This window comes from Oreochromis niloticus, linkage group LG15, assembly GCF_001858045.2.
Source record: "Oreochromis niloticus isolate F11D_XX linkage group LG15, O_niloticus_UMD_NMBU, whole genome shotgun sequence".
NCBI classification, from domain to species: Eukaryota; Metazoa; Chordata; class Actinopteri; order Cichliformes; family Cichlidae; genus Oreochromis; species Oreochromis niloticus.
Genome location: NC_031980.2, coordinates 33829349 through 33850853, shown reverse-complemented (window position 1 = coordinate 33850853; position 21505 = coordinate 33829349). Strand labels below are relative to the sequence as shown.

The following is a 21505-nucleotide window of genomic DNA, read 5'->3' as shown; positions in this document are numbered from 1 at the left end:
ATCTGATCAGCTATGCAGCATTTGGCATAATCTCTGCAGAGATCATAGCCACTTCACAATTGATGTATCATGAGTGTTTTGTAAGGTGTATATCCAGGTGATATTTTAAGACAGATTTTTAAATAGGAAAAATATCTACATACCACATGAAGTGTCCTTAAGCATATGTCACCTGCTTATCTAATGACATTTACTCCCCTGATCTTGACAGGAAATTGAGAAATCAGAAGCCAACAACTTCTTGGTTTTGTTCCGAGATGCCGGATGCCAGTTTCGTGCTCTCTACACTTATTGCCCCGAGACCGAAGAGATCAACAAGCTGACGGGCATCGGCCCCAAGAGCATCACACGCAAGATGATCGACGGCCTCTACAAGTACAACTCAGACAAGAAGCAGTTCAGCCAGATACCAGCTAAGACCATGTCAGCCAGCGTGGACGCAGTGACAATCCACAACCACCTCTGGCAAACCAAGAAGCCAGCCACCCCTAAAAAAGTAGTGCCTGCCCAGTCCTAATGGGACTTGATACCCTGAACATTTCATTTTCCCTCTTTGAACATAACCAGTCTCGGTTAGCACTTCACTGTACATATCCATGAAGATTCAAACACCTGCAATGCCAGTTAGATGAATGCGTATTTATCTTTTATTTTGTTTGTTCTCCTCATTGCATTCCTGTCCTTGTTTATCCTTCATATTCGGACCAGAAGTGATAAGACTTTAATGATCACGAACAGCTGGAATGTACGACACTGTTGAGGAATGATGTAAACGTAATCATGTTGTTTGGAAAAGAGATTTGAGACAGTGTGTGAGAGCGCGTGTGACTGATGTTTTCCTTCTCTATGTGCCAAACGTTAAAAGAAAAAAAAGGAGACAGTATGAATGCCGGGACATTTTACTCCATACACTGAAGCTCTGAATGTTTTCAATTCATGTATAGATTGACTTTTGTTCGCACTACCCTGTTGAAGTGTGGCCTTACGCACGTTTTGTTTTAGTGTAAGAGTGCAGTGAAAGTGACTGTAAAGCGACAGCCTCTTTTGTATTTGGAAGAAACCTCTTTTTTTCTTTTCTCACCTGTGTGAGTAAAACAGTTTGTACATTAAGGTACGTAAACTCCAAAGGGCCAAAATAAAAGCCTGATTGCATACAGCTAGCATTAGCCACACAGGATACGTGTGTTCAGCTCGACAAAGCAAAGCGGTTCCAGCTTTTTCAGAACCCCTGTTTTTGAGGAAGTGATTTTAATGAATGCAGGACGTTACTGTAGATCACTGGTTCTCAACCTGTGGGTCAGGATATGTGCAGACAGTTTGTGCTATCGAGTACAATGTCAGGTTTCTGGTTTGTTTACATTGCTTCAGCCCAAAAGATCGGGAACCAGTGTTGTAGATCACCTCGCTGCTGGTTCACAGCAGGTTTGTGAACAAATGAAACTGCTCAGTATTATTTATTTTTTATTATGAAATGCTGCCGACTACAACTTGTAGGGTTCTTTGCAGTATACTAAGATATTGTACAATCACACTCCTGGCCACTGGGATCAGGACTGATATCCAAACTATAATGACACCTACAAAGTATTTCTCTTTATGTCACGATGAAATGTTAACATTAAATTCAAGATGCACACTCAGACTCTTTATCATCATATCTGCACCCAGCTATAAGCCACTTTTGGCCCACCAAAATGAAGTAAGAATAGCTAGAATATAGAACATGCTAGATTTCTCATAGTTGCAAAAAAATATGTTCTGTTATTTAGAAGGTAAGTGATGCATTAAAATAAGTAGTTTTTCCCAGTTTATTAAAAAGGCCACTTTATGAAGTGTTTGTGTCATTTTCAACATGTCTGTGCGTCTTTTTCACCACAGAAACGGGTTCAACCGGAACAACTAAAGTGTGCGTGTTAGCAGCATATTTGTCATCTATAAATGCAGCAGTTCGTGAATTTATAGTAATATGGTAATTTTGCTAGATTTATTTTTTTCTATTAACACTAGGATGAAATTCACACAATAATGCAAGGCAGAATAGGGCAGGTAGGTCCTTGTTGCTGCATACGGGTAGAGTCTCGCCATTTGGTTTTACTGGCGTCAGCGTCGTGTTACTTTTGCCACTGAATGTCAAATCCAACACCATTTGCAGGTACGATTTCCCCAAAAAATAAATCTGCCAACGTGGTGCTTTGTTTTTAACTGGGGCATGGGATGGGTGGGGGGTATTTATGACCAAAAGAGAGCATGTATGTGTTTTTGAAATTGTAATCTAGTACGACTGGGAGAAGAAGTGTTTCAATGTTCTTTACTGGAAGGATGTGTCAGCAGAAAGCTCGGTCTGCCTGCATTTGGCTGTTTTAAGGCCAAGGTTAAAAAGAAAATTATTATTTAAACTGTATTGATATTGTACAGTGTTTTCATGTGAGCAACTTATTCACTATGATGACTTTGTTTTTGTTTCGTCAGACGCTGTGCCCTCATTCAACATGTGGCTGAACATGTAGTGTCATTTTTCTTTGTTTTTTTTTTTTCATTTTGCATTAAATAAAATGAAGCATGACATCAGCATGTATGTGGTGTTGATTGTAAATAAGGGTTTTTTTAATGGACGTAAGGATATGCAAAGAGGGGGTTGTTAAAAGAAGCAAACTCTTTTCATGGATGGATAATATTTAACCATGCAACAGTTTTGGAAATATAAGTCTTAGGGTTCTTTCTATTTTTTATATTTCTAAGATATGGCACTGGAACTGGACTATTTGTGTTTTCAAGGTTTCAAAGCCCAACCTGGTTAATTAGGGTCCATCTGAAATCATCATTAGCCATTTGCATAAAATGTTATGGTCCAAATTCTTTGGTTTGTTTTTTCACACTTTGAAATCTGAGGCAATGTTGGAACATGAATATTTCCAAACCTATTAAAGATAAAAGACTGAAATGTTCACTGGTCTTTCCTAACATAAACATGAATGTCTTTGGGACAAATACATAAAAAAATGGCGCGTAAATACCAAGAATTTCTATTGCAAAACAGAACTGGTGACACTTTTGGAATAGTTGCATTTCACAGAAATGCAAAGTGAAACATGTAAAATACTTTTTTAACAGAAAAATGAAGAATTCATACTGGATTGAACAAATAAGATAAATTGTGCCACGTAAACACAAATAGATCAATAGGTAGTCTAATCCAAATTTGAAATCATAACATTTTCAGAGGTGGTGCATCAGAAAATGTTCTACACGTATAAAGAGATGGAGTACACCTTAGATAAAGACACAGTAGTTAATGTGTTTAGATGAACTTGGAAATATATGCAGTGCTCAAAGGATCAAAGTGGTAACATCTGGGGAAAAAATATCAAATCTGATTCCAGTGAAAACTATATATTTAGCTAAAGTAACGAGGCTGGATTTCCAGGAGCAACTTTATCTGAGCCCGAGTACCTCAGTGGCCAAAGGGTCCACTGTAAATGGGAGCAGAAAATAATTTTAACTTAGTTTCTGAATCAGTCCCAAAAACAGAGCATTAAGGGGTCCAGTGTTTTTACTAAGGCTGTTAATAAAACTGTGATTATTTGACTAGAAAGAATACTAATTGTTGTCATGCATAACAAATTATTTTAGCCATGAGCAGTAAAATGTAGTTAATGAGTACATTAATGAAAAATTGCCATTAAACAAGGGAACTCAATTTTAAAAGGGTTCGGCGACTTTTTTCATCATTTTGAGTGAATATATATAAACCATTTTCTATATTCTAATTAGATGCCCAACTTTCTGATAAAAAAAAATGCATATATTAGCTTGATAGCAATTTAACAACTCGTCTTACAGATGGTTAAAGAAAATTGCATTTTTATCTTCTTTCTTTGTTATTTATCTTATAAAATAAAATAAAGTAAAATAAATCCTATCCTTTTTTCATCTCCCCGAATTTCCTTTGAAAGTTGTCGCGTCCGTGCTGTAGGTGTGACCGCTGGGCGTCGTTGCTACAGTTGATTGGTGGTTTGCGGCTACGTCCGCATGGCAACCGCGAGCTGTGTACAAGAAACGAGGCAGGAGAAAGGAGCTTTCTGGCAACGCTGAAAAACCTTTCAGCAGTCAAATACGTCCTCCGTGCCGTCTTCTTCGTGCACGTCGCTACATCTGGAGACCGCGGGCTTTAATGCGGCGGGCTGTAGGCGCAGACTGACTGACAGGTGAGATGCTGGCACTGGTTCAAGGCGGTGTTTAGCACTGCGCTGTAGTCTAGCACGGTGTGTCCCCAGTAAGGGAGACAATGATTGGCATGCTTGTCGTTTGCTGTCCTGCATTTGTGTCCAGTGGTGTTAGTAGTCGTCACTGGCTGCCGTGCTCGAATAAACAAGGTGTGTCCGAGGACAGATAAAGTGCTGAGGCTGTTAGGTTTGGGCCGCAGACCTGCTCTCACATCCCGGCCCGGAGCTGGCTGGATGTTGTGTCTGTGTGTGGAGGGAACAGGGCGGCGTCATAGGCTCCTCTCCCAGCCTCTCTATGCGCTTACTTAAACATACAGGGCGATTGCACCATACATAATGAAGACCCCTCCTTGTCTTTGCTGTAGCTTCCTGTGTAATGTTGCAGTGATTAACCATTTAAAGACCCAACCTTGGAACTGCATCTTTGATATTTTCCAGTATTTAAACTATGAGCCATTTAGGGACATTATGCATATGTGCAAAAAACATCACAGATGCCCTTTAAAGCATCCAGCAAGCCTCCAGCAAAAGGGACATCACAGAAAACTACAGTTTAGTGACTGAGGTTAAAAGTCCAAAGAAGTACTATGAACTTACTTGAACCATCATAATAGGCCAGAGTAAGAATTTAATTAAAGTGCAAAAATTTGAATTTTGTAAAACTAAGGCACCAGAATCATTAATGGGAAGGTTAACATTCTCTAGACAAGCTTGACATTTGCATTTGCAAATGTAAGAGCAAACGCAGAGTTTACCATGAAGTGTAAAGTAGTGATCATCCTCAAGAAGAAAGAAAACATCTAATAACCTCGAACAGTATTCTGATCTGGAAATTAGAGTGACACAAAGGAAAACTGCAGCATGTAACATTATCTGTAAGCCATGGTACAGACAGTGTGATGAGTCTCACAGAGTCCAGTGATGTGAGAGAGGACGTAAGCAGAGAGATGAATTCTGAAGTGTAGATAACTTGCAATGAAGGGACAGCTTCATTGTGCTGATGGAAAGTGGCCTAAATTATGCTGCAAAAGCAACCCAGGAGTTTTTGAAGGTAGAGAAGTAGAATATTCCAGTTTAACCAGCTGATCTTTATTCTCTCAAGTGTGAATTTCACTTGATGTAAGCAAACCCAAAGAAAGAAGGACACATGAACAAACAACAGCTGGTTAGAGCTGCAGTAAAGCTTGGCAAAATAGAACAAATTTAAAACATTGTTTATGATTAAGTGATTGTTTTCCAGTTACATTTTCAATTGGTTGTATTTTTTTTTCAAAGCTATTAAATTGGTGCACAGATCGAGAATTATAAAAACTGTGTCACTGTGCAAAAATTTCTGGACATCACCTGCATTTTTGTTTGTCAAGTATTTTTGCAAATGGATGCAAAAAATTTGGGAACGCATAAACCAAAATGTCAAATTAACATGCTTCTGCCCTTTCTCTCAGTTTATTTATTTATTTATTTTTTGTACAGCCAGCTATAAGCTGCCCCCAAAAGATCTGCAGTCATGACAGCAGAGGAGACGATCAACATAAAGGAGGCTGAGGTGACCAAGCTGATCCTGGACTTTCTCAACTCCAGGAAGCTGCACATTAGCATGCTGGCCCTGGAGAAGGAAAGCGGTGTTATCAATGGACTATACTCTGATGATATGCTTTTCCTCAGGTACACACACTCATATGGCACAAGCGTGATAGAGAGAAGGTTTTTTACAGGATTCTTAAATTGTTCATTTGTTGTTTTTAATCAGGCAACTCATTCTGGATGGCCAGTGGGAGGAGGTGATGCAGTTCATTCAACCGTTAGAAGGAATGGACAAGTTTGACAAGAAAAGGCGAGAGAAGCTATATGGGGCTGTTTCGTACCAGTCTCCACACAACAAATAACATTTTTAAGCGGACTTGTTTGTAAGCACGTTTGCACTTGTGTTTCCAGGTTTCGCTACATCATATTTAAGCAGAAGTTTCTGGAAGCCTTGTGTGTTAATAATGCCATGTCGGCTGCTGAAGACCCTCTAAATGTATGTGTACTTTTATATATACGTTTGTCTTTGAAATGCATTTTGAACTAGATGCATGCTTCCTAGCAGCTGCTCGTTGCTAAATAGAGCAGCATGTGATTATAAAGCTCTACCTTAGTGTAAATTCTCTGCGGTAAAGAGAATTTTAATCTTGATTAAAAACAAATTACACATTATAGTATGTACTTGTTAAAGTATAGCAAGTATAAACTCTGAGATACTAGTTTAGCAACAGTTACTTTCTATGATTTGCTTTATTTTTTTGAAAGATGCCTACTTTTTTAGAGCGAACCAGCATTAAAAAAACAAAAACAGTCTGTGACGGGCCACATAAGCTCTCTACTTAAGCACAGAGAAGTAAAATTGCAGGTGGGTTGGTATCTCCTTAAGCTGGTAAAAAGCCAGTTTCACAGCAGGCTTTACTCACTCCCATCCTATTGTGTGATAATCTGTGTTTGTAAGGAACACCTAATGTCATCCTTTATCTGTCAAAACACCAGTGGGCTTCTGTACTGAGCATACCAAAATATAATCACTCTCTGGTCCGCCTGAATTTTTCTGCTTTTACAGCTAGAGATCACCATGCAAGAGGCAGTGAAGTGCCTGCACTGTCTGGAGGAGTTCTGCCCGACCAAGGAGGACTACAGCAAGCTGTGTCTCCTCCTCACACTGCCACGCCTCACCCATCACGCAGAGTTCAAAGACTGGAACCCGAGCACGGCACGAGTGCATTGCTTCGAAGAAGCCTGCATAATGGTAGCTGAGTTCATCCCTGCGGACAGAAAGCTGAGCGAGGCGGGCTTCAGGGCTAGCGGGAACCGCCTCTTCCAGCTGCTAATCAAAGGGATCCTTTATGAGTGCTGTGTAGAGTTCTGTCAGGTAATCTGATGTGCTGTTAGTGAAAATGGCTAAAGTTAGGCTTAAGTGGCTGATAAAAGGCTCAAACCTGTAGAGGTGTTCAAAACCACTAAAAAAGGGTTTTATTGCAAAGTATCCTATTACTTTTTTTGTTTAAAAAAACAGACTGTCTGGTTTTCGCACATTTGTGTCTCAGAAAGAACAGAATAAGTTTTAAGAAGCTTTTCTGTTTTGTAGAGTAAAGCAACAGGAGAGGAGATCACAGAGGGTGAGGTGCTGCTTGGCGTGGATTTGCTGTGTGGGAACGGCTGTGACGAGCTGGATTTGTCGCTGCTCTCCTGGCTGCAGAATCTTTCCCCGGGTGCCTTCACCTGCGCCTTCCAGCAGAAGACCCTCAACATCCACGTGGACCGGCTGGTGAAGCCCAGCAAAGCCGGCCACGCCGACCTCCTTACTCCATTAATCAACCGTCTGTCCCCGTGCCCTACCTCACCCTTTCGTCAAAGACCTCATTCGGCCGACACTTACATGTCGAGATCCCTAAACCCTGCTCTGGACGGCCTGTCTCACGGTCTGGCGGCCCAGGACAAGAGAGGCCTGGAGACAAACATGAAGTTCGCTCTCAGCCGGAGCCTCGTGGAGAATAACGTACATCAGCAGGACGATTCACCTGAGAGGTAAAGTCAACGAAACTGGAAAGGGATATTTTGTACATCTTGTTGGGAGTAAATATAAATTTTATTTTGCAAAATAAACACTGACCTTTCCCCGGTGTCAGGGAGACATTTGCACTCATTCAGCATTTTAATTAAAAGTAACTACGCAGTCGAATCAAACTTATAAACCCCAGAATAAAAATGCTGCTTGACTTGTCCATGCAAAGGTTCATTAGTTAAATCCTGCCTACAAACAACTAATCACGCAGGCTATTATGTAAAACCTTTTCTTTATTTAAAATCCCTCTAACGTATGTTATTATACTTTTTAAAAAATATATATATTTAGGATAGATGTCTGCCAGACTGTTACTAGTTTGTTTTACAAGGTGACTGCAAATAAAATGTCACAATTTTAAGGTTGAGACAGGATGTTGGCCCCACCTGTTGGATGTAGTCAAGCTGTACAACTAGGTGCAAAAATGCATCAGTGTTGATGTGATATGCATGTATATGAGATCATAGTTAATGGATTTTATGCAAAACAGCAGAAATATTATTGTAGCTGACACAAAGACTAGACTAATCTTTAATCACAGGTTAATTAAGAGCTTTTTACTTTGACTTTGCTACTATTGTTTGCATAAGCCTTATAGATAAAATGTTTTTGACTTGAGATATAAAATCAGATAAACTGATTGATATGTCTTCCTAACTATAGGAAGCACCCACAAGGGCTGGATGGACCAAACGCCACACGCACACCTCTGACTCCTGGAAAAGACGGTGGGCCACCGTGCAGCACAGAAACACATGAGGTATGAACTGCAGACCGTAAGCAGTAGACTTGTGTGCATGGTTTAAGCCTGAAACCAGCCAGTGTCATCCGCCGTTTAAAGGTGAAAGTCCAGTCCAGGCTTCACCTCCGGGTTCTCAGATCAAAGTTGTTTCTCGACTGTTATGAAGAAAAAGCAACAGTTAGCTGTGTGGTCACTTGAGTCAAAGTCAGTGAAAGATTTTCAGTCTGGAGTTAAAGACAGAATGAATCCCCCCTGAACCGCCTGGTCTTAACGCCTTTATTGCATTATAAATCCTGCCTGAATTCTATACTACACGTCCACATAGGGCACTTGCACCTTGCTGCCCCCTGTTCCAGTGTAGCGAGGTGGAGCTCATGGACACTGGAAACACATAATCTGCTTTGATATGCAGCCACATCCAAAGATGGCCTCCTGTTTTCATCATCGCTCATCTTTATACATTTCAGGTCCCATCTAGAAGAGCATAGTACTTTAAGATTATATCACCGTGTGTGTGTTTGTGTGTGTGTGTGTGTGTGTGTGTGTGTGTGTGTGCGCATGAAAAGTGGTGAGAGGCCTGAAGGATAATATACTGTTGACTCAATGCAATGAGTTCCTTGAAAACTTTTTTATGGGGTGGATGATGGAGGACAAGGCCTTGGGAGTTGAAGAGTTGTCAGCAGTGGCTCTGGGAACGAGTTTGCCTTTTATAATCTGGTGTGTGTTGTGTGTTGTGTGTGTCTGGACACTTCTGAGCTTTGAAGCACAGAACAGTGAAAGGTTGAATTGAATTATTCAGCCTACAGGGCCTGCTTTGGTAAAATTGAAAATACAGTTTCAGGGATTTCTCCGTTTTCTGCAGAAACAATTCAACTGTTTGGAATTTTTTTATTTTTTATTTTTTTGGCTCATTTTGGTAGCTTGTGTCCTTGTGTGTGTCCAGCGTCGTGACTCCACTGAGCACATCCAGGAGTATTACAGGCAGCGGCTCCGCGTGCAGCAACATCTGGAACAGAAGCAGCAGCAGAAGCAGCTTTACCAGCAGATGCTGCTGGAGGGGGGAGTGAAGCCCCAGGATGGAGCCCAGCACAACCTCACTGAAACCTTCCTCAGCAGGTGAGGGTGTCATTCCTGCAGGATTTGATGTCAGCGAGGAATGAAACGCAAGCCGGGTGCTACGACAGAGCTTGTCTTTGTCTAGATCCATCCAGAAGTTGGAAGAGATGAATGTGGGCATCGACCACCGTGGAGAGGACATGATGGCGCAGCTGGGCCAGCAGTGGAACGGGCTGACGGGGAACAACAGCACATCTAGCCCCAGGGTGTCTCATACCCGTCACACCCCAGATAAAGGACCACCGAGGGACAAGCCAGGTGGGGTGAGCAGCAGCACGCCAGTAAGCACTGGGAGCCACAGCTTGCCTTTGCTCAGTGAGTCCCCAGTTCCTCCCAATAAAAGGTAGGAGCCTCCTGCTATCCGTCTCCACCAAAACATCTTAACTTGTTAGAAGTTAGAGTCACATTTGCTAATTGATTGAAATAGAGCATGTATCAAAAAGAAGAATCAGATTTCAAAAGGCTATGTTTGCTATGTTTAATGCAGCTTTCCTCATAGCCAGCATTTGCTAATTATTATAAAATATTTGAAACATGTCACTCTGAGCTCTTACTGATGGGAACCAAAAAAACCCAATGTTTATGACTTGTTTATGCATTGTTCTTTTTTGTGCTCAAAGAATCACTGGCTCTGGTCCCACAGTCCAAGATGACTCCACAAGTTCTGCAACACGTAGCACACATGAGGTATGTAAGCACGCTCTGTTGATATTTAACTTCCACACATTCCACATACAGTGGTACGCAAAAGTTTGGGCACCCTTGATAATTTTCATGATTTTCCTTCATAAATTCATTGGTTGTTTGGATCAGCAATTTCATGTAAGTATATCATATAGCAGATGAACACAATGATATTTGAAATGAAGTTTATAGGATTTACAGAAAGTGTGCAATAGTTACTTAAACTAAATTAGGCAGGTGCATAAATTTGACCCCAACAGAAAAATTCCATCAATATTTAGTAGATCCTCCTTTTGCAGAAATAACAGCCTCCAAACACTTCCTATAGGTTTCAATGAGAGTCTGGATTCTGGTTGAAGGTATTTTGGACCTTTCGTCTTTACAAAACATCTCCAGTTCAGTCAGGTTTGATGGTTTCCGAGCATGGACAGCCCACTTTAAGTCACACCATAGATTTTCAATAATATTCAGGTTGGGGACTGAGATGGCCAATCCAGTACCTTGTACTTGTTCCTCTGCATGAATGCCTTAGTGGATTCTGAGCAGTGTTTACGGTCATTGTCTTGTTGAAATATCCAGCCCCGGCGCAACTTCAACTTTGTCACTGATTCCTGAACATTGTTCTCAAGAATGTGCTGATATTGACTGGAATCCATGTGACCCTCAACTTTAACAAGATTCCCAGTACCTGCACTGGCCACACAGCCCCACAGCATGATGGAACCGCCACCACATTTTACTGTGGGTAGCAAGTCTTTCTCTTGGAATGCTGTGTCCTGTTTCCACCATGCATACCGCCTCTCGTTATGTCCAAATAACTCAGTTTTAGTTTGATCAGTCCACAGCACCTTATTCGAAAATGAAGCTAGCTTGTCCAAATGTGCTTAAGCATACCTCAAGAGACTCTGTTTGTGGCATGTGCGCAGGAAGAAGGCTTCTTCTGCATTACTCTCCCATACAGCATCACCTTGTGCAAAGTGCGCTGAATAGTTGAACGATGCACAGTGACACCATCTGCAGCAAGATGATGTTGTAGGTCTTTGGTGCTGGTCTGTGGGTTGACTATGACTGTTCTCACCATCCTTCGCCTCTGCTTATCTAAGATTTTTTTTGACCTGTCACTTCCGGCCTTAACTAGAACTGTGCCTGTGGTCTTCTATTTCCTCACTATGTTCCTCAAAGCGGAAACTGACAGCTGAAATATCTGAGACAGCTTTCTGTATACTTCCCCTAAACCATGATGTTGAACAATCTTTGTTTTCAGGTCATTTGAGAGTTGTTTTGAGGCTCCCATGTAGCCACTCTTGAGAGAAGATGCAAAGAGGAGAAAAACTTGCAATTGGCCACCTTAAATACCCTTTCTCATCACTGGATTCACCTGTGTATGTAGGTCAAGGGTCAATGAGCTTACCAAACAAATTTTATGTTCCAATAATTAGTATTAAAGGTATTCAAATCAATAAAACGACAAGTGTGCCCAAATTTATGCACCTGCCTAATTTAGTTTAAGTAACTATTGCACTTTCTGTAAATCCTATAAACTTAATTTCACTTCTCAAATATCATTGTGTTCGTCTGCTATATGATATATTTAAATGAAATTGCTGATCCAAACAACCAATGAATTTATGAAGGAAAATCATGAAAATTATCAGCGGAGTCCAAACTTTTGCGTACCACTGTGAATGCTTAAACACAGCTGCAAACTTCATGACACTGTTTGGTTTATTTTTTTATCTTCCTGTGAAGCCAGCAAAGTCCAAAACACAGTTTGTTAAGGTGAGCCAGCTCGAGGATACACAGGCGGTGCGTGCAGTGGCCTTCCATCCCGCCGGTGCGCTGTATGCCGTCGGCTCCAACTCAAAAACCCTGAGAGTGTGTGCCTACCCGGAAACACTAACTGCCAGGTGGGAGCAGCTTACAGGGACCTACAAATCCACACTGTGAGATATTTAATTTGTAATTGAAAGCTACAGAGATACATGTAATTTTTTGTATCTCTAGAGCAATTTTGATGACTTGAACAGCTTACTTCCTTTTCTTACTTTGAAAAAGACAACGACCCCCTATGAGCAAGCATTTGGCGACAGTGGGAAGGAAAAACTCCCTTTTAAGAGGAAGAAACCTCAGGGAAGAGCAGCCTGCTGCAACCGGTTTCATCAAAATGAAAAATAAAATCCAAAATATGTAGATTCAAGGAACCTTTTTAAAAAATTTTTCCTTAAAGGTAGAAGTCATGCCTTCGTCATTTTTTTTTTCTGTCTGTGTCCATGTTTGTTTGCTTCTTTAGTGGTTCTGGTGCAGTGAAGCAACCGGCTGTGCGCTTCAGGCGGAACAAACATCACAAGGGCTCAATCTACTGCGTCGCCTGGAGCCACTGTGGACAGCTTTTGGCCACTGGCTCTAATGATAAATATGTCAAAGTCTTGCCTTTCAATGCAGACACCTGCAATGCCACAGGTACACACAATAAGGAAAATATTAGAAAAATAAGTTTAAGCTGATGCAGAAAACGTCTCATGTTTCTTCTGTTGCTAAGCTGCTTGGAAACATCTGTATCTTCACCCAAATGTACTCCTGTGATTCAGGCCCAGACCTGGAGTTTAGCATGCATGACGGCACCATTAGAGATTTGGCTTTTATGGAAGGTCCTGAAAGTGGAGGATCTATTTTGATCAGTGCTGGAGCCGGGGACTGCAACATCTACACTACTGACTGTCAGAGAGGACAGGGCCTTCACGCCCTGAGTGGACACACCGGTATGTCCCTGTTTATCTGCAGCTGACAGATCAGTCTGAGTAAACTCTGGATAGGAGTTTTCAAAGTGTGGTCCTCAGTAGCGTTTTATGGTATTGTGTGCTTCATTCATCCACTGTAGGTTCTTTGAAACACAAATTTAGCATGAGTACCAACATTTATTACATTTATTGCAAAGTTGTTGAAAAGACATAAACAGAGTTGTTGTCTACAAAGCTCAGATATTATGTGCTGTTTTGAACAGGTCACATTCTGACTCTTTACACATGGGGAGGGTGGATGATTGCTTCAGGCTCACAGGACAAAACTGTTCGCTTCTGGGACCTGCGGGTGCCCAGCTGTGTTCGGGTGGTGGGCACAACTTTGCACGGCACAGGTGAGTCATACTGAAACTTGCTACTTTGTTTGACTGGAAATGGTTTTCACCACACTGCTACAGGTTAGAGTGGTTTTACTGGAAGATATTTTTATGAAGAGCACGACTTCCATAAAATAGAAATGGAAAAAAAGAGAAATTAAAGACAGAAATCCACTGAAGCTTCAGGGCAAGTCAAAGATATTTAAAAAAAGGTACAGTAAGTAATTTTCTGAGGTCATGTCATAAAAAAATAATATTATACTAAGATATACATTATTTTGTATGTAATTAAATCAGTATCAATTTATTACATTCTCAGAAACTTAGAATTAATCCAATAAAAATAGTAATATGGGGAGCAGGCACCAGTGTTTTGAAAGCAGCCATGCTGCCCGGCCATCTTGAACACAGTGGCTGAGATGAACATTGTTGCTCTGCCTGGTCTTGGTTTTGTTTATGTATGTGGCTAGAGACCAACCACATATGTTGTTACCCCTTACAAGTTACTAATAATTTAAAAATTGCAAATAGCTCTTTCAAACTATATATGACCATTGATCATTTGTACCTGTATATTTTCATCTTCGTCTCCTTTGCTGTTTCCACTTTATCCTCTTCCTCCTCATCTCTAGCCTCATCGTGAACTGAAGTGAGAGCTCTAACAATTTATGAAACATGCATAAATGTGCATCCCCCCCCAAATATTATTTTAATTCCTTATTGTCAGGAGATTAGACATGTGGCCTCTCACCTCTGGACAGCTAACAACGATCTGGCTAAATAATAGCTAGCTTAAAATCTGGTTATAAACTAACGTTATGCCAGCTGATATCGGTATCAGGTGTTTAAAAAAATCACAGTTTCCCTCAGTTTGATTACATTTTCGCATCGTGTGAGTTTATTCACTGTCTGAGTCCAACTGTGTTAGAGCCACTTAAAAAAAAGTTTAATTAACAGCTGCCGAACATCGAACACAAGTACTCATTGACTCATATCAGATTCCTTTCACAATATTTTACAGCCTCCTCCAGAGTAAATACACATGAATGCTAGCTGAAGTAAACAGCAAACTAACAACATAAACTCACTACAGATGAACAAGAGCCAGAGTTGTTTGTCCTACAGCAGCCACTGTAGCTAGGATGATATTTTACATGCTGTAACTTTTAAAATATGTTTAAATATGCATCCAGTTTTGCACCAAAATATACAGTTTTCATTTGAATAAGGACAGTATTTCACAAGAAGCGAAGATGTAGTGCATTTTAAAATGCCCCTGGCAGGTAGTGTTAAATTTGGCACCTTATTTGTAGTGTTTTCAATCCATTCTACATTAGTTTTGTAATATTTTGTTTACTAAATCTAAGCAAAAAGATGACAAAGTTAGCCGCAAAGATACATTATCGATGGCCCTTCACTCTTAAATGCGGCAAATCCAGTTATTGCTGTTATTTCCAGGCTGCCTGTTTGAATGCGGCCCTCTCTTTGTCATGTTTGCTCTCCTACTATTAGCATGACCTCAGCTATCTGTTCTACCCAGTTACAGCAAAAAATCATTCAGATGATGATTAACTCGGTTCAATAAAATCTTGTTTGCAGTCTGGGTTAATTGTGATAACATTAATCCACTGATATCACATTAGCAAACAACTAGCTGTCTGATAGCGACATGTAGGACAGTTAAAGTAGGAGCATATCTGCTGCCTGCATGTTTGTAGTTTGTCAGCAACCTGTCTCTTATGAAACACTTAATATGAACAGCTGATGAAACCATAATCAAGCGCTGCAGTCCACACCAAGTGTTTATCACTGTGGTGTAGTATTTGCTGATGACAACTGTAAAACATTTTGTCACAGTTTCCCTCTGCAAATGCAAAATGCCTGGATAATGTTAAATAAAGTAACGATAAAGTTTTGAGTGTAAGAAACTGCTCCTGTCTGCAAAATACTTTTTAAGCTGCGTCCAACAACATGACGTTTTTCACACTGTATGTCACTCAGGAAGTGCAGTTGCTTCAGTGGCAGTGGATCCCAGCGGCCGCCTGCTCGCCACCGGTCAGGAGGACAGCACCTGCATGCTGTACGACATTAGAGGAGGCCGCATAGTGCAGACGTACCGCCCCCACAGCAGTGACATACGCTCTGTGCGCTTCTCACCGGGAGCCCATCATCTCCTCACTGGTTCCTATGACAACAGGATCATAATCAGCGACCTTCAAGGTAGCTTGAAATAAGTCATCGTTTGAAGTGAAAAATCTAATTTTGAAGCACTTAAAATTGTGTTTGTAAGCTCCTCCTGTGTGATATTTCACCCTTCTCTGACCCCAGGTGACCTGACCAAGCCCCTCCCTCAGACGGTGGCAGGGGAGCACTGGGACAAGGTGATCCAGTGTAGGTGGCACCCACACGATCGGACCTTTGTCTCCTCGTCGGCGGATCGAACCGTCATCCTCTGGGCTCCAGGCCCGTGAGATTTAGAGAAAGAGCACAAGAGCACAGTTTCCACATACACCCCAGCTCCGAGGTGTATTGGTGTGCAAAACATGCATATCGTAAACATCAAGTTGTTTATATGTTTAAAGATAAGTGCACGTGTGCGTACAGTAGGGTGACAGGAACACTTTTGAGCCAGAAAAGCCAGTCACTTTAAGGAGGACACTTTCTACGTATGTGTGTATATGAATGTCTATATGTGTCTTTGGGTATGTGCCAATGTGTGCTCAAGCAACCATGAATTTCTGGAAATCTGAGTGTATATGGCTTTGCAGTTTGAGTCAAATTTAAGGGAAAATGTGAAGTTGAATTTCTAAATATACATAGAACATGTCTGTGTGTTCACTTGATACCTTTCAGCTTGTGACTTTTATAATTTCAGCAAAGATTAAATGGCAAATGTGATACAGAGTATAAAGATGGTCGCTAATGCCCATCTTAAAAAGCACTTTACTTTACTTTGACTGCGAGCTTATCTTTTATTTTAGCTCTTCTCTCACACTGCCCAAGCAAGTACACTCAAAACATGGAGGTAAACGAAGAAGTAGGGTTGGTGTAATGTGACATTTAGCATCTTAACGCAGCAATTCTTTTGATAATTTCTGCAGGAAGCAGCGACAGAATTTAATGTCCTGGAGAGAAGCCACATTTGGTTTTGCATATCATAACGTGCCTTTTTTGTAACTGTTGTGTAGTTTTTTGGATGTCTGGATTGATAGATTTGTTTTTGTTTTTTTAATTTGCAGCTTTATTTTGGTATTTTATCACATGCCTTTTGTCAGCTGGAAGTTCAAACAAGGTTACTGCACCCATCAGCATCACTTATATGCATACAACAGTTTATTCACTTACATGAAAGCTCAAAAAAGAGTACCACTGGGTGTGAGTTACAGGCAGCACCTGAATAAGTCGAGTTAAGCTTTAGGAGCCTCTTCTTGGGAACTCTGGTCCGAGCACATGGATGTTTTCACCCGCAGTCGGTCGATAAATTTGGGATAATTTGAACATTTGAACACACTAAGCCAAAGCTTGTAGCAGCTGAAAAGTGATTGATAAAGGGAGGAAATGGTTGATGTGACAAGAAAAAAAAACCTTAAATCAGAGATGCAAAGTGTGGATTCACGAGAACCCGTGTCCCAGAGAAGGTTTAGGGATTTATAGTGAACTTTACAATAGAATGCGCTAAATGCAGACAACCATGAGAGTCTCTGTATTTTGGATCAGCAGGAAAATGTCAAAACAGTGGTAATGATGCACTTTAAAGAGATGCTTCAGGACTGCACAGTGTGAAACGCCAGTGTCGTTGGCTTGTTTAACTTTTAGCTTCACTTTTTTGAGCAGCCTGGTGCAAGTGTGAGACAGAGATGACGGTACAAGCTGAGAAAACGACTGACCTTTGTGGGATTATCGTATTGTGCTTTACATTTTACCTTATCTGTGACTCTTGATGGCATATTCCGTGTCACTGTCCACCTGTAATAGTTACATGCACAAATGTGTCACAAGTAAGACAAGTGCCAAGGGGTCATTAGGGTTCAAACTGTTCAAAAAATAAAGTAGTGGCTGTCTAACACACGTTCTTTTAAGGAATACTTTGAAACAAACTGACAAAATAAAGATATCTAGTGAAAAAATTGATCTGTTTCTTTTTTTTTTTTCTTTCTATTAATCACACACACCCACTGGCTGCTTGTTTAGCACACATTGTTCGTACTGGTTTGGGTCCAGAGATGGTTGCAATATATGGTTATCTGAGTTACTGTTGCTTTCCAGTCAGCTTATACCTAATAAATTGACTGGTGAGTGTAAATCACTGATTTAAATTATCTTAGAGCCTGTGCACACAGGTAGGTGCAAAGCAAACATAGTTATGTGTGAGTGCAGGCCACACATGGGTTCACCTTTTCCTCTGTGCAATTGCCAACATAAGTCTGCTACTGCCTATCCCAGCATACTCCCATTGCTGCATAGCAGTAATGCAGTTTTTGGGTTTTGACAGAAAAGCAATTTATTCATTTTCAAAGCTTGCCAAGTCTGAGCCAGTATTTTCTAGGAAAAATATTGAAAAAAAAAAAAGTGATAGGAAGTCATACAGCACATAAAGGAAAATCAAGTGCAAGAGTTTAGAGATGCACTGGGGTGATAAAAGGATGGAGGTAACTGCAGAGAAGAGAGCAAGAGGGGGATTTAGCATCACTCACATGCTGCGCTCGATCATTCCCTCTTTTGTGCAGTGGACAATGAGGGCCAGAGGTACGGGGGCTTAAAAAGGATACGCGCACTGTCATAGCCAACAAACCTGGAGAGGGACCAGCCAAAACCAGAGGTATCAGTTTAAAAAATGTACAAGTGTAAAGGAACGTAACTGAGTGTATTTGCCAGGAAAATAGAGTCTTTGAGGCCTTAAAGGGAAAAGGACAAATCTGCTTTTGGAGAAGAGGAAAACCTACAAAGATATAGAAGACATGAGGTGTCAAGATTTGTGAATTTTATTTATATATTTATTTATTTTAATTGAGAAAGGATCTGTACAGCTTACAAACTGGACCTGTGACCCCAGCGTTGGTTCATGTTACTTGATAGAAACATTTGGGATTCAGGTGTAAAATTTCTTTGGATGTTTGGAAATTTATGGCGAGAAGTACGGGAAAAGCCAGTGCATGAAGTTGCTGGTTTACTGGCTGGCTGACAGAGCGCAGCAGTGCTGACGGTTCAGTTGCTCAGTGATGGAAGATTAGTTTGTGGAGCACGGAGGGGAATTAGTGATGAACAATGGCTCTGAACTGCCTGTTAGGCAAGCTTTTTGTCATACAGCAGTTTGAGTCAAGTGTTTTTCTGACTACAACCAATTTTAGAATTAAATTAAAAGCACATTTATCTGATGTGGTGATACGAGATGTAATTTTTCCATCAAAATGCATCAAGATAATGTCTCGAGATTTAAAAAGGAAAGCGTGCTTTAAACTGAAAGAGGTAGCTCTTTAGACTCACAGCAAGTTTTCGATTGCCTTTACTGCAGTTAAGAACTAAGTAAGAACGAAGCCATCTGCATGTGTGGCAGGGACTTGCTCTTTGCTGTCTTACTAGATGTAGATTTGGTAATGGTAATGGATTTATGTAACTAATGAAGAGCTTAGCTTTGTGCATTTTTATATGATCATCTGAAAGACTCGAGGGTCGACAGGAGAGAAAAATTCCATTGACTGTGTGCAGCTGATCTTTCAGGAAATTAATATGTAAGTGTTGTGCACAAACTCTTAATTCTGTATTTTTCCCGACTCTGTCCTCTCTTCCCCGAGCAGCTGTTGAATGTTTAGGAGGACAGTCTCTTGCCAGGCGTCTCCACAATGCTGTATACTTTAGCAGGAGGAGGCACCCTGTGCGGCGTGGCCGCCCTTGTGCTTCTCATAGTTTCTACAGCGACGGACTTCTGGATGCAGTATCGATACTCTGGTAGCTCGGCCAATCAGGGGCTTTGGAGATTCTGCATCAACCACAAATGCCACGCCCACACCATCACTGTAGGTGAGTGGTCCACCTCAGAAGTGGCATTTGGGCAAAACAAAGATTTTTTGTAGCAAAATCATACATTTAACTGTAACAAAAGTACTTGAATGTAGAGAGTAGAAAAATTAGTCCAGCATTTAAAGCTAAAGCAAGTGCACATGGTTTATATGTAGGCTTAAGACTGCAGTACCTCAGTTATTCAAAAGATAATTTGTTTAGCATGTTTAAAGGGCTACATACTGAACTTAGAGGATATTGTGCCAGCATCGACCCAATATCAATATCAGCATTGGTGGTGATACTGTCCACCTACCTCTACACTGCAACTGTGTGCTTTCTCTAGAAGTTAACTGGCTACATTTCTTATTTACAGTTAAATATTTTAAGCAGATGATTCTTAAGTGTTTTACACAAATCATCAAAATCATGGCAGGTTTTGTGACTTCTTGGTGAAGCGACATGAGCTGCACAATCAGTGCAAATGTGTAAGTGTATATTCAGCATGTGGACATGGTTCTGACCTTTTTGTTTCCAGCCTTCTGGGATGCCACACGGGCCTTCATGCTGCTGGCAGTGCTGAGCTGTTTTGCTGGCGTGGTGCTTGGACTGAGCGCCTTCACTAACGGCACCAAGAACAGGAGAGTGCGCACAGGTGGCATCGCCCTGGTCCTGTCAGGTAAACCAAGTGATCAGATCAGACAATACAAATTTCAGTTCAGTTTTATTTATACTCAGCAATCACAACAACAGGCCACTAAAGGTGCTTTATATTGTAAAGACCCAACGACAATAGAAAGAAACCCCAACAATCAGTTGACCCCCTTTGAGCAAGCAATTGGCAACAGTGGGAACGAAAAACTTCCTTATAACAGGACGAAACCTCCAGCAAAATCAGGGGGCGGCCATCTGTCGCGACCAGTTGGGGCAGCCTGGTGCCAGCCCTCTGTCTTGGATTTTATTTTTGGAACTCTTTCCATAATGGAAATTAATCCAGAAACAATTATACATTCAAGTCCTGAATGCAAACTAATTAACTAAATGTCTTGTGTTGATTTTTTAATATTTTTTGGGGCAATATAGGGGTCATACATAGGGTTCAAAGAAATGTGAAGCGCTTCGTGTCTTCATGTTTTTTCCTGTCCCCTCTGTTCTCAGGTTTTCTCGCTCTGCTGGCTTTGGCAATTTACACCGGTGTGACTGTTACCTTCTTTGGCAAACGCTTCTTGGACTGGCGTTTTTCCTGGTCCTACATCATAGGCTGGGTTGCCATTATTTTGGCCTTTGCAGCAGGTTTGAATTGTATTTATTTCTTATTTAAGGAGTCATGTTTATTGTGAGTTGAATTACAGGGATTAGAGAGGCAACATGCATTTTTATTATTTTAATAAAACCAGAGCCTCAGTATAGGCTTTTGTCAAATATGGAACTTGATGAAAAAATGACAAAAAGGCATCACCTGGACACATTTAGATGGACTAAGCTGCTTGTTGGCATTTCTTACCTTAGTAACAATTACTCATGGCTACTCTGTCCTTCTAATGAGCTTTCATTGTTTGACAGCCATCATTTTTGAGAAGGTATTTTAATCCTTATCTACATGTCATTTCCTTTTAGGTGTGTTCCAGCTCTGTGCCTACCAGCGGACCACTGCAGAACCCGCTCCCTCCAATAACCCAGAGAGCTGAACAGCATTAACGCACTGCTCCGCTTGCAGGCTGTTGCTGCTTTCGAGTATCTAGGATGGAATAAATAAATATAGATTCCTTTCTTTCTGGTTTCCCTGCAATACATATGTGACACCATATGTTAATACACCACTAATTTTAGAGCTGCTTTCACTTAAATGTAGATACATAAACTGTGACTGTGAATTATTGATTTAAAACCAATTAAAAACAATAGTATTCCAGTTAGTTTTTAAAACTTTAACCAGAAAATGAATGTCGTTTAACGGATTGTCCAGTAGATGGCGCTCTAATGCCACAAACAGAAGATATGTAAGCAGGATAAGGAGTCTTTTTCCTTAAGTTATG

The 21505-nt window shown here is 40.9% G+C and overlaps 3 protein-coding genes across 10 annotated transcripts in view; all 3 read left to right on the top strand.

Moving 5' to 3' along the window:
- camsap2a (calmodulin regulated spectrin-associated protein family, member 2a) overlaps positions 1-2941 on the top strand; it is a 41065-nt gene extending 38124 nt beyond the window's left edge. For all 4 annotated transcript variants that reach the window (XM_013273686.3, XM_005453964.4, XM_005453963.4 and 1 more), the window contains one exon: positions 212-2941. In XM_013273686.3, the coding sequence (XP_013129140.1) occupies positions 212-517 (306 nt within the window). In that variant the 3' untranslated portion in view covers positions 518-2941. The remainder of the gene's footprint in view (positions 1-211) is intronic.
- A 1008-nt stretch (positions 2942-3949) lies between these two features.
- Positions 3950-16927, top strand: LOC100701564 (WD repeat-containing protein 47). 3 transcript variants are annotated; one of them, XM_019345785.2, is made up of 16 exons: positions 3950-4205; positions 5669-5888; positions 5974-6057; positions 6159-6243; positions 6814-7122; positions 7339-7778; positions 8479-8575; positions 9501-9673; positions 9759-10016; positions 10294-10360; positions 12107-12300; positions 12648-12817; positions 12946-13116; positions 13359-13490; positions 15474-15692; positions 15801-16927. In XM_019345785.2, the coding sequence occupies exons 2-16, from the start codon at positions 5731-5733 to the stop codon at positions 15941-15943; spliced, it is 2700 nt and encodes an 899-aa protein (XP_019201330.1). In that variant the 5' UTR covers positions 3950-4205; positions 5669-5730; the 3' UTR covers positions 15944-16927. The 3 variants fall into 3 exon arrangements, with proteins under 3 accessions (XP_019201330.1, XP_019201329.1, XP_005454022.1); XM_019345784.2 differs by having other exon boundaries at positions 3951-4205; positions 5697-5888; XM_005453965.4 differs by having other exon boundaries at positions 3954-4205; positions 5697-5888; positions 12107-12264.
- Positions 16928-17660: 733 nt separating this feature from the next.
- On the top strand, positions 17661-21315 carry lim2.2 (lens intrinsic membrane protein 2.2). 3 transcript variants are annotated; one of them, XM_003449053.4, is made up of 5 exons: positions 17661-18435; positions 19268-19490; positions 20008-20148; positions 20628-20762; positions 21087-21315. In XM_003449053.4, the coding sequence occupies exons 2-5, from the start codon at positions 19313-19315 to the stop codon at positions 21155-21157; spliced, it is 525 nt and encodes a 174-aa protein (XP_003449101.1). In that variant the 5' UTR covers positions 17661-18435; positions 19268-19312; the 3' UTR covers positions 21158-21315. The 3 variants fall into 3 exon arrangements, with proteins under 3 accessions (XP_003449101.1, XP_025754364.1, XP_025754365.1); XM_025898579.1 differs by having other exon boundaries at positions 17719-18291; XM_025898580.1 differs by lacking the exon at positions 17661-18435 and adding an exon at positions 18474-19069.
- The last annotated feature ends 190 nt before the right edge of the window (positions 21316-21505 follow it).

Excerpts from the sequence above, each read along its gene's own strand:
- LOC100701564 (XM_019345785.2), top strand. The coding sequence starts at position 5,731 with ATGACAGCAGAGGAGACGATCAACATAAAGGAGGCTGAGGTGACCAAG. Across the intron at positions 5,889-5,973 it reads GATGATATGCTTTTCCTCAG|GCAACTCATTCTGGATGGCC; the intron begins GTACACACACTC and ends GTTTTTAATCAG. Across the intron at positions 13,117-13,358 it reads CGCCCTGAGTGGACACACCG|GTCACATTCTGACTCTTTAC; the intron begins GTATGTCCCTGT and ends TGTTTTGAACAG.
- lim2.2 (XM_003449053.4), top strand. The coding sequence starts at position 19,313 with ATGCTGTATACTTTAGCAGGAGGAGGCACCCTGTGCGGCGTGGCCGCC. Across the intron at positions 19,491-20,007 it reads CGCCCACACCATCACTGTAG|CCTTCTGGGATGCCACACGG; the intron begins GTGAGTGGTCCA and ends TTTTGTTTCCAG. Across the intron at positions 20,763-21,086 it reads TATTTTGGCCTTTGCAGCAG|GTGTGTTCCAGCTCTGTGCC; the intron begins GTTTGAATTGTA and ends ATTTCCTTTTAG.